Genomic DNA, 17,692 nt, shown 5'->3' with positions numbered 1-17,692 from the left:
GGACATTTTTGCTCACATGCTTCACTTCTCTCTTAGAATCTTTGAATCCTAACCCTGTCCCCTAAACTTGGCCCTCTGTATTTGTTATTTCAATAAGCACCACCGCCCCATCTCTAAGTGGGGTCTCTCTCTCTCTCTCTCTCTCTCTCTCTCTCTCTCTCTCTCTCTCTCTCTCTCTGTCTCTGTGTGTGTGTGTGTGTGTGTGTGTGTGTGCGCGCGCGCGCGCACGCGCGCGCTCTGTGTCTTCTTTCCTTTGTTTCTCCCTTCCTTTCTTTTTCTCATCATAATTATTAAGAAAGGAATTTAAATCTAGTACAAACCCTGTTTATTCCATTTCTGGGATCTTAGTGGCCTCCTGGCTTGTCTCCTCCATTCACTACGGCATTTTCCTAATCTAGTCTGAATACCATTGTGTATTTGTGAACAAAAATGTCTGGAAATAAACTGCATTTGGCTATGAAAGAAAATTCCTGAAAGTTATGTTTCTGCAGAGACTGAATGGCTGATTAGAATTTCAGTGCTGTGGGGAGACTGTAATGTTGCAGGTCCAGAGGCTCATCTTGGGCTAACTCAGATACAAGCAAACAAAAAACCCAAAAAACCCACAAACAACCTTTTAGAATCTATTGACTTAGAAGGCAATACCAAGCCTGCGTGCCATCAGCGCGCCTGTAACGAAGCTTCCCCCATCTTGACATAGCTGCTTCTCTGATGTACCCACCAACGTATTTTATACCTGTCTTGATTTATGTCTTTCTCTGCTCTGTAAAACCGTAAAAACTCTGCGAAACTGCTTCCACGTTGGAACATGGAATTTGGGGTAGCCTAAATCATTGTTTCAGCCCTACGATCACTCAAAACGGCTCCAGAATAAACTCTTACTCCTTTTAATATGAGAGCTGTGGGTTTTACGTCTAAATATTTATAAAATTTATGTCTGATTAATTCACTGCTTTAACTTTTTTGATTCTAGCAGCACGATGCATCTGAATTCATCATAAGGAGATAAATTCTTACTCTGTACACTAAATAGAGCCTGCAACTGTTGGCTCACTGTTTTAAAAACAGCTACAGGTTAGCGTTAGGCTCCACCCTTGAGAATTTTTTGGAAAAAAAAAAAAAAAAAGAGTAAGGGAGGGGTATATGCAAACCAAATTCCCACAATGCCTTGCTTTCTTTAGTACGGAAGGTGCTTACAAATGGAAAACCTCCCGTAGCTGACGTGCTGGCTTTTGATCCAGTTCCTGAGTTCCCGATCTCCTAGAAGAAATTCCCCTGAAACCCTAGGAACACGGGGTAAACAAGACCCCGCCCAACAAGGGGAAGCTGCGGTCAAAGGCTTTACTCCGGAACTCAGCGCCATTTCCCGCACTCTGGGTGGGGCTGCCTTCCTCCTCGCTTTGCTGTACTTGAGATCAGTGAGGAGAGAATGAAGGTCTCTTCTCCGAGCTCAGAGTCTCTGGGCCCTGTGTGGCGCCTTGTAGCCTCCTGCCGTGGAGGAGTCCAGCTGGCGTTCCTGCTACTGTTCTTGGCGCCTTCTACGTTAGGTGAGCCGCGGAGAGGCCCGGGGAGGCTCGCAGGCACGGTTCACAGGAATCCCCAGTAAATGCGCTCAGCACCGGCTCCAAAGCTGATCTGGCGTCCCTGTGGGCGCCCAGCGCTCCTTTCCCATGGGTGGGTGTGGAGCACTCTCAACTTAGATCTTGGGTTGTACTCAGCCGGCAGGAACGCTTGGTCTCCCACCTGTTTGTCTTTATTACATGTACAGGGTACTTGTCTACCCTGAGTGTAGAGCCAGTTGTAGTGAAGGAAGCGGGTGGGGGTAGGAGTGGCGGTGATGCGTAAGTCTGAGAGATTCAATTTCTAATCCTAGAATTTGGTTGTGAGGAAAGTTAATATGCTTGCGTGTTCCTCATCTGTGAAATGGAGAGACAGAGGCTTTTTGTGGTGTTGCTATTTACTTGGTGTTGTCAAGTGTCTAACCCAGGTCTTGCTGCTTAATTCATTTCTATCTTGGAGACATTACCTATGCATTTGCTCCGAAAGCCTAGATAGACAGCCCTAGGGATGCAGTCATCAGTTGAAAACGGTTTTGTCCTGGGACTATGTACTTTATGTCCCACCCCAAATTAACTCACATGAGTCCCGCTTTACAGAACAGCCTGCCACTCCCACCCCAGGTTGTGGGTTGAAGAGCAAGGAAGCCCCAGGGTGCAATGAAATATTTTCAAATAGAAAAGACTGTGGAATTTGCGTATTGCACTTAAGTGGTGGTTAAGCACAAGACAGAGTGCCCTTTTTACCCATTATGGAAGTTCTAATTTCCCGTCCTCTTCAGTCATAACTTTATTAGAGAAAGACTTCCTTGAAGTCTTTTGCATTATTTAGACTCATTGACAGTCTAAAGTATTTTTGCTCAACTCGGGGTTTCAGCTTTTCTGCTGGACTCACATGTGTGCCTCTGACAGCGTTATCCAATTGTATGAAGCAAAAACGGGCAGACCTGTGAGCGGAAGTGAAAGAATGCACTTAGAGTTGGTACCCCCTACCAGAACTAGTCCGATGTAACAGGCAGACAAACAGTAAGGACATAGCAGAGCTCAGCAATACCAGCATAACCGGCAAGTGTAGAATCCAGCAGCAACAGTAGAATGTGCTTTCTTCTCAGGCTTATCTGTTTAAACCACAGTCAGGGCTGTAAGATGGCACAATAGTTCCGTGTTACTAGAATACCGCTGGAGCTGGATGTCTGGCGTGCCCTGAGACACTTCTGTATAGTATCTCTCATAACTTCTGTAGGCTCCGTTCTGTTAACTCTGCTTCCTGAAGATAACGAGACAAAGAAGGTAAGTTATGGGCTGTTTCCTGTGCTTCATGAGGCAGCTCGGTTTCCATATTCTAGGATGTGTGATTTATGGGGTATATAATGTAATATTAGCAAAGATAACCTCACTTAGAAAAGCAACTTCCAATATGTCCTGCACATCAGAAATATTCACTGAAGATTATAGCAAGGCTAATTCCAGAAAATAAGGTGCTTGCACTGACCACCCGTTTACTTGCCCAACGATGCACACACATAAATTGTATGTGAAAGGCACCCAGAAGAAGTGCTGTCAGATGAAAACCACCACATGCAACAAAAATCCAGAAAGTATCAAGAATACTAGTTGAAACCGGGCGTGGTGGCACACATCTGTAATCCCTGCACTCCGGGAGGCAGGGGCAGGTGGGTCTCTGTGAGTTTGGGGCCAGCCTGGTCTACAAAGCAAGTCCAGGATAGCCAAGGCTACACATAAAATCCTTGTTTTGAAAAACCATAATAAAATAAAATAAAAAGACTACTGGTTGAAATACAGCTTTATACTCACTACTATTAACAAAATCTGTGATAATATTTTATCACACAATTTAGCTAATGATATTAAATTGTTATGTCTTGCAAAGTATTTAAAAAGCTTATTTGAAGCCAGGTGATGGCAAGGCACGTCTTTAATCCCAGCACTCTGAGTGACTGACATAGGTGGACCTCTGAGTTTGAGACCAGCCTGGTCTACAGAGTGAGTTCCAGGACAGCGAGGGCTACACAGAGAAAGCCTCTCTCAAAACAAAACAAAACACCCCCTCCAAAAAAAAAACCCAAAACTTAAAGCAACAACTTTTAATAATAATAAATAAATGATTATTCTATTTGTATGACATTCTTTAAATACGCATACCGCATTTATAAGTTTACTTTTTATTGTATGCTCCTTGCTTTAGCTGATAAAATTGCTTAAGCAAAATCTGTGCAGAATCTCTCCACTGAAGGTAAAGTGTGCACAATGGGAGCAGAGTGCAGATCAGGTTGACAGCATACACTCTAGCAACGTCATGGAAGTGGCCGTGAGCTCACAGCACTAATGACTCAGGATGAATCGGCCAGTGCCTCAGATGGGACATGGGATGTAGGTAATGCCATCCGGGACAAGAAGAACCACAATAAGATAGCAGTACACAGGGAACAGCTGAAAAGCAAGGCTCATCACACCAGTTGTTAGCAGTACGTAAAGGAATTAAATTGCCGTGTGCTGTTCACCAGCAGATAAAACAGTACCACTACAGGTGGAAAGCGGCTCGGCAGTATCTCAAAAAAATTCCTATCACATGACTGGGTGTTTTATTCCCATGTTTTTACTTAAGAAAAATAAGAATCTGTGCCCTCGTAGGGAGGGACTAGTAGGAGAGGAGGGAGGAGAAACTGCAGTCAGAATAAATAAATATATAAATAGTAAATTAAAAAAATATCTGTGCCTAATCAAGACATCTATCTATATTAGTTTTCATAGCCGGATGGTTTGTTTTGTCTTCTTTAGATTTCATGTATTTATTTTACCTATGTTAGTGTTTGCCTGCACGCATGTCTGTGCGTTATATGCACGCAGCACCCAGAGGTGCTGGAAATCGAAGCTAGGTCTTTTGGAAGACCAGAAAGCACTCTTAACTGCTGAGTCATCTCTCCAGCTGCATTACTGACAATTGACAGTAAGGGGAAATAATAAAAGTGTTGTTAAATTATGACACATCTATTTATCTAATTGAATATTTCTCAGCAATGAAATAAATGCAACTTAGGTGACTCTCAAAGTAACTATACTTTGTAAAGCTTGACCAAAGAGAAAATAAAGACTGACATTTATATGATAATTGCATACAATTATAGATTCTAAAAAGTTAAGTCAATCTGTAGTTAGTGAAAACAGGGTGCTGGGTGAGTGTGACAGCCCACCTGTAATTCCAGCCTCCAAAGGTATAGGCAGGAGATGCCTAGAGCAAGCTGGCTCGCAGGACTAGCCAAAGCACAAGTTCTGGGTTTCAGTGGCAGACCCTGCTTCAATGAGAAAGCTAAAGGGGTAATAAAATATAATTTCTATCATCACCTTAAACATGCATATGCATCTGCAATCACACAAATGCAGAACCATGTATAGACGCATGCACATCACACACACACACACACACACACACACACACACACACACACTATCAAATAAACCAATTGATATGTTGGGTATTTAATATGCTATTCTGTTTAGTTTTATTTCACAAATAAATAGTACATGAAGCAAGATCTTTTAAGTGGAAAATTAGGGATATTTTATTATGATAAAAATTAATCTTTCAGGGAATATAATTTAAATTTGGATGTTCTAATGATATATAAAATAAAAGATTGGCATAATGAACAGAAATAGACAAGTATACATTAAATTGGAATATTTGAACATGGCTTTTTAGCATATAATAGAATAAACAGACCCATGAAAATCAGGAAGTATGTAAAAGAATTTTGTACTAGCATACATAGTAGAGTTACCAAAGCTGACCTTGTGCAAAACAAGATGCAGTCGCTTTCAAAAACAGCTGGAAACATGTTGCTCAGAATTTTTTGTATGCCTCAATCTACTCCTTATAATTGGAATTAATTAATTGGGAATATTAGAAGGAAAAGAAGTCATAACAAAAAATATAATATTTCCGAAGCTAAATTAAAGTGATTTTTTTGCCAACAGATAATTATTGATTACATATTATTTGACCTTAGCTGGCAATTAAGTTAATCTTGCTAAGCGTCAAGAAAAATAACTTGAGTATAGAAGTTAAATCAAAACATATATCAGAAAATACATTAACAAAATGAAATACAGTTTTAGTTTTTGAATTTTTTTTTTCCTTCTCCTCTTTGGCCAAAGTGCTGATCCATTCCTGAACGCCAGAGAGGAGGCTCTCAGGCCCTTAGAGCTGTTCGCAGAGCTGCGAATGGCAAGGGGCAATTCAGGTTCTTCCATTAAGGGAAATGTTGCGGTGTCTCATTCTCAGGCCAGTGCGACGCCCCAGGGCCGTTTCCATTTGCCAAGCTTATCAATCAAACTGATGAATCTGAGTTTGCCATTGGAACATCTCTGAAGTATGAGTGCCGCCCAGGATATCTCAAGAAGCAGTTCTTCATCACCTGCCAACAGAGCTCAGTCTGGACAAATGCTGAAGATGAGTGTATACGTGAGTAACTGTGGCGGATGCTCCTTGGTGATGAGTCATAGAGCCGGCTTCAGCTTCTCTACATTTTAGCTGATGCCATATCATTAATAATCTTGTCTAAGGTGTGGAGTATATGCGGCCGTTCCTGTAGGTCGTGTATTTGTACTCGTGTGTCTGTCTTGACTGTGAACAAGTTTAATGAGAATGACTGTCACAGGGCGTGATTAAGGGAAAATATCCCCAGGATATTTCACTTAGGGTGTCCAACTTTGTATAAATGTCACTAAGTAATTAATGATTCTGAAGCGAAGAAAAGTGTGTTTAATGACTAAGAGATGAAAAACTTAGACTCTGAGGCCTGTGGATTGCAATGCTTAGAAGAACGCTTTGGTAACAAATGAAATGTCCGTGTTTTGGGAGTCACTATGTGAAAATGAGAAAGAACTTGGAAGGGAGTTCTGTTGGATATAATGTCTGATGAGTATTCTCAGAGTGGCAAAACCTGTGAAATATTAAAATTATATATACTCTCTACAGTAAATTATAGATAAGCTAGAAATTCGTAAGTTAAGGAAAGCTTAGTTTACTTTACTTGGTTCCAAAATTCTGTTCGTTTCTCACAGGTAAATCATGTAAACACCCTGGAGATCTTGACAACGGCATGGTGCATGTGCACACGAACCTTCAGTTCGGATCCAGAATTAATTATACTTGTAACCTAGGGTAAGTTGGAAACAACATTTCTTCATTCAAGAGTTCAAGAGCAGCAGTGCTACCTTCTAGTCAGGTCTCAGGAAAGACATCTGATCTATTACTTCCTGGTTTGGTTTCTGGTTCTGCTTTGTTGTGTGCTACAGATTGGACTCAAGGCTTTAAACATGCTAAGCAAATGCCCGACAGTGAATCCACACCATCAGAATGCTGCCTAGCCTTAAAAGGCTTGAACATAATTGCTTAATTCTTGATTGAAATAAACAGAAGTATAACATGGTTAGGTGGGAAACATGTGGTATCCCTGTTGAATAAGCAAGAGAACATGTGTGTCATCTTTCCATTACTATGACAAAATAATTGAGATAATGAATGAAAAGGAGGAACAGTATATCTTAATTCATAGTTACAGAAGTCTCAGTTCATGTTCAGTTGACTCTCTTGCTTTGGACTGTGGTGGGATGGCCCATTGCAGCCGGACCAGGGTAAAGAAGGCTTATCACCTGGCTGCCATGAAGAAAAGAGAGACAAGAAGGGGCTATGGCCTCAGTATCTTCTCCAAAGGCATCACTGCTGGTGACCTGACATTGTCCCTTAGGGCCTACCTCCTAAAGATTCTTAAAGACCATAGCCTGGGAGACTGAGCCTTTAATCTGTGAGCGTTTAGGAGATGTTCCGAACTATGGAAACGTACATAGAAAGTGAGGCATTCACTGGGTAAGATGTTGCAGTCTTAAGCACACAGACTTCTGAGATCCAGAGTGGATTTTGCTAGAAGAAAGAGAAGGCCAGGGAGCCCTGAGTAAGCACAGGCCTTAAATTCACAGCTTTTATTAGTTTCTACAGTTGCTGAAATGGTTGCCGCAGAGTGTTTTTGAACAAGAAAAATGGCTAGTTCTATTCTGAGTTAGAGAAATCCAAAATAAGGTGCTGGCAGGACGCTGCTCCCTCTGATGTCCTTAGGGGAAGGACTTTCTTGCCTCCTCTAGCTTCTGGAAGCTCCAGGCCTTCCTAAGTTTATAGAGCACAACTAGAATTTCTATGTCTATCTACACGGTTGCTTCCACTCTGTGTTGTTCTCTGTGTATTTATATTCAGCATCCTATTTGTGTAGTGATGGTAGTTATGTTGGATCCACTGTAAAGATCCTAATTTTAACTTGATTATGTCTGCAAAGACCCTTTTTCCAAGTGATGTCACACTGGCTTGAGCGGTCAGTGTGTCCCTTAGGAAGCTCAGTTCAACCTCAGAAATCCCTGTTTGAGCACATCAGGCATGAGGCCTCATCGAGCATGGTGCTGATGTTCGTATTTCTCATTACTCAGCATAGAGTGGAAGTGTTGCCTTAACTTCATTCTAAGTAGTAATTAAGTTAAAGGGCATGTATTATATATAGGTGTAGTAATATAAACGTATTTGTGAAAAAATTAAAAAAAATAGAAAGTGAAAAAAAGACATGAACTAAATCTGTGTTTTTCAAGATAAATTAATTTTTATTTCTTTTTTTAAAAACAATTTTTATTTTTTCTTTTTTATTAAACATTAACATTTTTTTACATATATGTCTATATTACTACACATAGAGCAAGAAGAGCTGTGACACAGTCAGGAATTATATAAATGTTAGTTTCTTGTCTTGTGTGTGTGTGTGTGTGTGAATGGGTGCCAAGCTTTCATTTATTTATTTATTTATTTTGTTTAGACAATTTTTCCTTTAAATTTGTGTTCTTAATAAGAACCAAATGAAAATGGTATTTGAGAGGTTCAAAAAGTTAAAGACGTTTGCTTATCAAAGAACATTTTTGAGATAACACAAATAGAAAAACTATTTGTAAAGCATAGAATTTAAAAAAGGTCTTTCAATATATGAGTTTTTATAACTTCAGTGAAAAGACAAATAGTTTTTAAGAAGGCAAAGGGGGAAGTGAAGAGATAGCTCCACTGTTAGGGTGTATATTGCCCTGCATCTGCCTATAACTACAGCTCTAGGGAGCTGAATCACTCTTAGGCCCTCACTGGTACTGCCTACACACACACACACGTACACACGTACACATGTACACACGTACACATAATTAAAAAGTAGAAATACGTCTTTGAGCCTGGTGTGGTGGTGATTGCTTTAACTCTCAGCACCCAGGAGACAGAGGCAGCAATATCTGGACTCACGGCCAGTCTGATCAACGTACTGAGTTCCAAACCAGCTAGGTCTTAGTGGGACCCTGCTTCAAAACAAAACAAAAAATGAACAAAAGATTAAACATTTCTCCAAAGAAAATGCACAAATGGACTATAAGAAAAGGATTATGGTCATCAAAATGCAAATTATATAACCATTTTGAGATATTGCCTCACCAATGAAAATATCTCCAAAGTGGAGACAAAAGAAAGTGTTGACACAACTGTAAAGAAATGAAAGATCCCATACATTTCTAAAGTAGGCAACAGACCAATATATCTGACGACCCCAACAATAAACCAACTCATAGGTCCCATTAGAGTACAGTGACTTGTGAAATGCCTGCCTTTTAAGGTATAGCAAAGCATGATCTATGAGTTTGCAATACATAGGCAAAAGGACCACAGTTCACCAGGAAAACGTGTTACTGTAGCAGCAGTAACTGACAGTGGAGTTCAACAGATTACGTAACCAAAAATTCAAATTACTTTTTGGAAGTAGGTTGGAAAACTGCAAGAGAACACAGAAAATGCAGTAATACAGTAAAGAAACAAATGAAAACTGAAACCTAATGAAGTATTGAACAAATTCCACAGTCAAAGAATACAATGAAAAACAGAATAGAGAAAAAATTTTCTGTACTTGGCTTGATCAAACAGAAGGAAAAATGAATGAAGTAAAAATGGGAAAGCATTTTGAGCCACCATCAAGCATATTAATATGCATAGTTTGGTAGTCTCTGAACGAATAAGAAAGATACAGGCAGGAAGCTTATTTTTTTAAGTGTAACAGAGAACTTCTGAAACATAAAGGGCAAGTGAACATCTAGAATCTTGAAGCTATAAGAACTCTAGACAGACAAAATGTAAAGAGATCATTTAAACACAGTGAATTTTGAAAGGGGCAAAGAAAAGCAATCTATTATGTAGGAGGTGTGTTAGTGATTTTTCTCATTGCTGTAAACAAATCCTGACAAGAAGCAACCTGGGGAAGAGGTTAATTTGAGATCATCGTTTAAGGGTTTGGTCCATTGCAGTAGGAAGGCATGGTGGTAGGAGCAGGAGGCAACGGTTACATCACACAGGCCATTAGGAAGCAGAAATCGAGCCAGACATATGAACCAAGCTATAAACCTCAAGGCCTCTCAAAAGGAAGACCAGCTTCCTCCAGCAACACCTGATCTCTGGCTCTTAGAACCCTTTTGCCCTTCTTTCTATGCTGATGCGGAAGCCTTAGGTGTAGATGTGTAGAATTCAGGGTACAGATGTCCTATTTAGAGCTGACTACTCTATACGTTCTTATTCTCTGGACATTGACCAGTAGAGTCTATGGGTATAAAGATAAGAACCTACGGTGCAATTTATTACTATGTTTTTTAGCAGAATAATACTATTAGATTCTACTGTAGGGCCCATGACCTAGCCAACCTCTGGTTTTTGGCTCAGTTAACAGTACCAGGTATAAATTCCATCTTGTGTAGCAGGCCCTAAATCCAAATAGAAAGTCATATTATTTTTTAAGATTTGTGTCAATATTGCACCAGAGGACATGTCTTCCCCTGCCAGTGCTTGTTGTAGCTTGCAGGGTTTATAGTTGTGAGACTGTTGATGACTTTTCTCACATGGTAATGTACCTGCATCATTCAATACTTTGAAAGCTAGCCAATATGGATAAAGCTTCCAGTCACTACCGATTTGATTTCTTCAGCTCCATGACTCAAATATGTGGTGTCTTCAGCAATAGGGTCTTGCCAACAAGTTCTGAAAGGTAACCAAGAGCAATGTTAGTAGCCTGTTGTGTTTGAGGGTACATCTATAGGAATCCGCTGATTAGTATCTCAAAAAGAGGGAGCCTATACCTGACACTGTGGCTTTTTTATGTAATATCCTATGGTATCTGTAACAGGCATTGTCTCCAGCTATAGCGTAATACTAGTTGGGCTCCTTTTATATATGTATAGATTTAAAACTTCTACAGTAGTAGGTTTCCATATGATTTTTCCAAAGGTCTTTAGTGGTAGTTACTATGTCCGTTAGTTTTTGTCAACCTGAGACAAGCTAGAGACAGCTGGGAAGGAAGAGGCTCCTGGAGGAACTGCCTCCATTAGATTGGCCTGTGGGCGTGTCCCTGGAGCATTGTCTTGACTGATTATTGACTGGGTGGTGCCACCCCTGGGCAGGTAGTCCTGTGCAGTAATAGAAAAGTTGGCTGAGTGAACAGGTGAGTGAACCGATAAGCAGCATCCTCTGTGGCCTCTGCTTTAGTTTCTGCTGTTAGGTTCTGGTTGGGTTCCTACCTTGATTACCCTCAATGCTGGCCTTAACGTGGAAGTGTAAGCCAAATAAACCCATTCTTTCCCCATATTTGCTTCTATTGTTGTCTCATGTCAGGTAGTAGCTTGGGGCTGTCTTGTGGCGTGGCTGTCAAACTAAGTTTCCCTCCTGGGGCTGCTGGGGGGGGGGGAGGGGAATGGGCGTGTGTTTCTTCTACTGTCAGCCAGTCCAGGCACTGTTTGTTTCCTGACAGGAAGGAGAGCTACCCCACCCACCCCCGGGGGAATAAAGATTCTGTTTCTCTCAGGAACCATTAGAGCACTCAGGGAAAGAGACCCATGCCATAGGCAGGCGTGGCTCCTGATCTCACCAGAGGGAGGTGGAAATGAGTTTTCCAACGAATGTTACAGTTAGCTCTTTTAAAATGAGGTTGCTGGTACCAGATGGCGGTGGAAACTTGGGCGTTCTAAAAGCCTGTGATGATACTGCAGTGTTAAAAGCCCTTTGGTATTAATGGCAGGAGTGTAGCTGAGCCTGAAACTGACCAGAAGGTGGATCCAGGGCACGTAGTTCTGGCAGTATGCAGGTTTATGGCTGCCTAAGTAGTTGCTGTGCTAGGGAGCCTTGGAAGGTCTTAGCAGCCAGCAGCGTGTGCCTGAACGTCAAGCCCTAGGCAATCCCAAAGCTTTCTGCAGCCAGGCCTATGACACCCAAGCCCAGGGCGTTCAGTGGTGATTCCTCAGGGAACCCATCCTTCTCCTGAATAGATAGTCTCGGGCAGCCGAGGTGGAGGAATGGAGTGAGAGAGCAAGTGTTTATTTCGTGAATCAGGAACGTTATAAACTTTGGGCAGTAGGAGGGGTTTTGAGGGTGAATGTGTTTTATTTGCTGGGGGTAGGGGTGTCAGGGATACTTAATTTACATGCAATAACAGCACAGTCCTATCATAAGAGGGGTGACACAGTACTTAATTGTGCTCTGGGTGGGTGAAGAACTACAGCTATAGATAAAGGTCATTGAGAGCCAAGACACCAAGACATCTTACTAGCATAGGGTAGTATCTCCAGCAACCCCCTGGTATTTGCTGAACTAGTTGGGCTTATAATCTCCTTGAGGGCTATGTGCCAGTCCTTAGAAGGTCTGGGGGTTCCCCAGATCAGGCAGAGAGGCAACCCTACTGAGAAAGGGAGCCCATTGTCTTATACTGAGCTCAGAGGCTATCTGGAAACTCCAGACTTCAACCTTAATAGCAGGAGCCCACATTCCGTCACAGCAGTGGAGACACGAACTAGGACAGTTACCCTCCCCACATTCTTGTGTCTGTTCTACCCTCCAGTTTCCTGTCCTATTTAACTCGTCTCGTTTCATTGTTCCCTTTTCTTCCATCATACCACCTTAGTTAAGAATTATTATTACTATAAAATATTTTATGTAGGCTTTGGAGCAGTCACAAGGGCAGCCTGTAGTAAGTGTGTGAGGACGAAGTTGTCAGACATAAACACTACCAAAGGAAGAGGAAGAAAACAAGCGGGAAAGGAAGGAAGCAAACTAGAAATCAGTCAGTGTCAGCGCCGCACCGTCCAGCGGAAATAAGACACCGACAACCAGACTTCTTCTCTAGATCTTTACTCAGGATTTTGCTAAGCAGAATGGCCCCGAAGATGGGAAGAGTCAAGCTTAAGTATTGGTCCAGGACCAGTCAGCTCATGCCACATAATAGTTCCTCATTGGTCAGCATCAGAGCAGAACTGCTTGTCCTCAGATTGCCAGTTACCCCTGCACAGCCTCTTGCCAAATAAGGTCTTATTTATCCCAGAGAGCGCTCGCCGTCGGGATGGTGGAAGGCGGAAACCAGCGCCATGTTAGGGCGCGGCACTTCACAGCTCTCCACAGTTCCCCCTGTTTTTTATTGTATGAACAATGAGCTCATGGAAAAGAAACGGTCCGATCAAGGCTGGAGCATGACTCTGGACCAACCGATTGAGGACCAACATGGAGGTAACACTCAATGCCATCCCGCATGCAATGGATAATTTCCTTGCGGGGTACAATGGCCACTGGGTGTACACAGATATAGGGTGCCTTTCGACGTGCAATGGCAACTAGGCTCAGTCGAGTGCAAAGGCCACACAGAAGGAAAAGAGGGAGAGAGAGGAGCTCACTGCAAATCAATTACTCAGGACTTAAAGGCTGCCAGCCAGGCCTGGGGGGACTGTCCGGCCTCCAGGGCATAAAAGGCCTGTGCGATAGGGCTCGATCTCTGTCGCGTGTCATAATCAAGCGACGTAGGAACATAAGGCAAAAGCAACTGGCAACCAATAGAACCATGGCTAAGGCGCCCATGCCCGCCCACTCTTTGAGGTGATATATGGCTTGCTGGATCCAGGAGGCAAGGCCTTCTGCAGTAGAAATGTCCACTCGGATAGAGTTGACAGTAACAATGGCTGTTCGTAGATCTGTCATCAAGGAGTCAAATTCCCGAGACCAGTTTCCTGTAAGATGACTAGACAGTTGTTTAGAAAGGTTAGCTGTTCTGGTAAAATTATAATATTGAACGGAAGTTACGCATAACCCGGAAAACTTCCACTCACAGCCCAGTTGGGCCAGTTGCCACAAGGTATCAACTTGCTCTTGAACCAAGTCCACTCTCTGATTGAGGATCATAATACCTCCTCGCAGATTACTATTAATACTAGACTGTGTGTCTAAGGCAGTGGCAACTGAAGCAGACAAATTATTCAAAGCATGAGCTGTTTGGATCGTAGAGGCCATAGAAATTGCCGACGGCTGCCAAAGAGATAGCAGCGACTATGGCTGCAGTGATACCAAAGTCACGTTTTGGGCGAAACAGAGATAGAGAGGAAGGTGCTTCCACCGGGACCGGGATCCAATGTGGCACACGAGTGACCATCGCTATTCAAAGTTCTCTCCGTCCCAACATTGGCTATAAAAACATGTCTGTGGGGAACAAGACAGAGTAGAGATATCACTAAGGGAGCCATTATATACAAGCCAGAGAAAAGGTGGCCATAAGCAGACTGGTGTAGCTTTGAAGCTAATGTTCTGACCAGGAGAGGTGAGTCTCGTGACGTTTAAATGTTTCACCCTCCTGCCATCCAAAGGATGCATTGCCTGCTCGGCCTCCTCCAAGCATTACAAAGGGAGAGAGATCTGAACAACTCCCGTTAACACCACAAAGTAACCACACATCAAATGGATTGGATGCCCGGGCCTGAGTAAGACTTTGATAAGTAAAATTAAAACCAGCCTGAGTAGCATTATAAAAGGCAGAAATATAAGGAGAGAAGGTAAAATACAGCCTTACAGCCCAGTTAACCTTATGTGCTTGGCATCCTGTCCAAGGAAAAAAGGACTCCTTGGTGTTTATTCCCTTACAGAAGGGAGCCCACCAAGGTTGGTGTGGGATAGTGACATTTCCTTTATCTTCCATGTTGGGCCACCAACCTTGCACCCAAGTGGCATTGGTGGTGTTAAACTGGACTGGCTTTCTCTCAAACCATCCAGCTGTCTGATTATACAACTTGATACATTTCGGGGAGAAAGAGATATTAGACACCCTATGAAAACACAGGGCACCTGACAAGGGTGATAGTAAAATTTTCATTAACACTGGCAAGCTGCCTTTCATAAGGAATATATGGTACTTCCAGGCTCTGGTTGGTGCCAAAAAATCTAGGAAAAACCTGTGCGTCATGTCGCACAGGCATCGGCTTCGGGAACGCTGACAGGATCCCTCATCTGGGCTCCATCGTCACAGGATTTATCATCAGGAGGAGAAGCAGGAGGATCAGCGGGATTGCACCGTCACAGCAGCCGTTCCGGGACCCAGATGGGATCATTTTGATTCTGTGGAAAAACACAAACAGACCCTCTTGCCCAGGCCAGCACAGGGTCAGGTCCGGACCATTCGCCTGTGAGAATGTTTTTCCATCTCACCTGTCCCCTGGATGTAGGGTTCCAATTAGCATGACGTTCTGCCGCCATACGGCCGTCAGCATCCAGGGTTAAAAAATTTAAAGTAAATAGGGCAAGTGAAATTCGGTCCTTGGGTGTGCGACCAGACCCAATTCCCCCTTTTTGTTTTAAGAGGCATTCCTTGAGTGTGAGGTGAGCACGTTCTATGATACCCTGGCCTTGAGGGTTATAGGGTAAGCCATGTTTTATGCCGATTTGCATTTGAGAACAAAAGGAATGGAAGGATGAGGCAGTATATCCTGGGCCATTATCAGTTTTTACTAATTGAGGTTTTCCCCAAGCGGCCCATGCTTCGAGGCAATGAGTGATAACGTTGCGAGCCTTCTCACCAGATAGGGGCGAAGCAAAAATAATGCCAGAACAGGTGTCGACAGAAGCATGGACATACTTCAGCTTTCCAAATTCAGGAATATGGGTAACATCCATTTGCCATATCTTCAAGGGCAGTAAGCCTTTTGGATTTACTCCCAAGCTTACAGGGTGGAGATGAATACTACAGTTTGGGCAATGGGTAACATTGTGCCGTGCTGCCTCTCTAGTAATGCCAAATTTGATCTGTAGGGTTTTAGAATTGACATGATATAAGGAGTGAAAGGCTGCGGCCTTTTCAGCGGGAGTTTGAAAAATGGATGAGAAGATCAAAATTCTGCGAGTAGCAAGGTCAACCTCAGTATTAGCGCCACTCATCGGTCCTGGCAGTCCTGAATGGGCTCGAATATGCTGGATGAAAAAGGGACTAGTATGTGTCCATATTAGATTCTGAAGCTTAGTCAGGAGAAAGAATATGGGACTGGTAGCTTTAATTTTTCCAACTGCTTCCAAGTCGGAGACCAGATTAACTACATTTTGGGAATCTGATACAAGATTGAAGGGGATAGAGTGCCTATGGAAAACCTCTGTAACTATCTTGAGCTCTATAGTTTGAGGAGAGGCTGGAGGGAACTGAATAACAGTTGGGGGGTCATTATCTACTTTATAGGAACCACATCCCGTCTTAGATCCATCAGTATAAATAATCGCAGCCCCAGCCAGCGGCTTGCGTCTGGTAATTTTTGGAAAAACTACGGGGTGTGTTTGAAAAAATGGTATTAGAGGATGTTGAGGATAATGACTATCGAGGTCTCCCGGAAAAGTGCATCACAGAATAGCCCAGTCATCGATGTTTGCACACAATGTTTGTATTTGGTCTCTGGTATAGGGTGTCACTATGGTTTCTGGTTGTACCCCGAAGTGCTGAATGCATTGCTGTATGCCTTCTAGTGCTAATTGTGCAACAGCAGTAGGAAAGTATTCTATGGTTTTCTGGATAGATATTCTAGGATGAATCCATTGTAAAGGACCTTGCTGCCAAAGGACAGCAGTCGGTTGTTGGAAGGTAGAAAATATTAAGAGGGTAATGTCTTGATCAGGCGAACATCGCCAGAGGCAAGCCTTAGCCAGCCCTGTTTCAACCTTATGTAAAGCCTCTCGACCCTCTAAGGTCAGTTGTCGAGGAGAGTCCAGAGCGGGGTCCCCACAAAGTATATCATATAAAGGTTGTAATTGGGAGTTGGGTATCTTAAGGTATGGGCGCAGCCAATTGATGTCTCCCAACAATTTTTGAAAATCATTTGAAGTTTGTAAATGGTCTTTCCTGATTTCCAATTTTTGAGGTATAATTTCCTGGGGACTTATCCGGACTCCAAGGTAGGAGACCATTTGCTCTTGTTGAACCTTTTCAGGCGCTATATGAAGTCCTTGTACTTTCAAGCATTCAACCAACCTAGAGAAGGCATCATGCAGAGTAAATTCATCTCTATGGGAAAAAAGGATATCATCCATATAATGCAAGCACTTTAATTTAGGGTAATGATTTCTAATAGGTTCAATAGCTTTGCCAACGTATAGTTGACACACAGTGGGACTGTTAGCCGTGCCCTGTGGAAGCACCACCCACTCGTATCATTGATCGGGTTGCTCTTGATTAATAGCTGGCAGAGTAAATGCAAATCGTTCCGTGTCTTGCTGATTTAGGGGAATGGAAAAGAAGCAATCTTTTATATCAATGACAATGAGAGGCCAGTCTTTAGGCACGGCAGACAGTAGGGAGAGGCCTCGCTGAATGGGTCCCATGACTTGCATCTGTTTCTTGATTGCCCGCAAGTCATGTAAAAGTCGCCATTTCCCAGACTTCTTTTTTATCACAAATATTGGTGTATTCCAGGGGGAAACAGATGGCTTTATGTGGCCTAACTTAAGCTGTTCAAGGACCAAGTCCTTTGCAGCTTTCAATTTTTCTGAGGACAGGGGCCACTGAGGAACCCATACTGGGTCCTCAGTTTTCCAAGTGATGGGTACATCATCCCCAGCGGCCCCTAAGAAAAACCCAGACCCTGTCGTGAAGGCCTGGCCTGTGGTTGTATTGGACTCCTTCTCCCCTGTAACGTCTTGCCAATACCTGAGGAGGGATGCCATCCCATATCCTTCATCATGTTTTGGGCCTGAACTGAATATTGACCTTCATTCGTTAATTTAA

General features: G+C 42.8%; 1 protein-coding gene across 1 annotated transcript in view; it reads left to right on the top strand.

Moving 5' to 3' along the window:
- Positions 1-1,429: 1,429 nt before the first annotated feature.
- The window catches only part of Cr1l (complement C3b/C4b receptor 1 like), a 51,502-nt gene continuing 35,239 nt past the window's right edge, over positions 1,430-17,692 (top strand). Inside the window, exons 1-3 of the mRNA XM_051148384.1 lie at positions 1,430-1,547; positions 5,833-6,039; positions 6,642-6,741. Coding sequence (XP_051004341.1) covers positions 1,430-1,547; positions 5,833-6,039; positions 6,642-6,741 — 425 coding nt within the window. The remainder of the gene's footprint in view (positions 1,548-5,832; positions 6,040-6,641; positions 6,742-17,692) is intronic.

Source organism: Acomys russatus, chromosome 6 (assembly GCF_903995435.1).
Source record: "Acomys russatus chromosome 6, mAcoRus1.1, whole genome shotgun sequence".
In the NCBI taxonomy this organism is placed as follows: Eukaryota; Metazoa; Chordata; class Mammalia; order Rodentia; family Muridae; genus Acomys; species Acomys russatus.
This window is presented reverse-complemented; position numbering and strand designations above follow the sequence as displayed.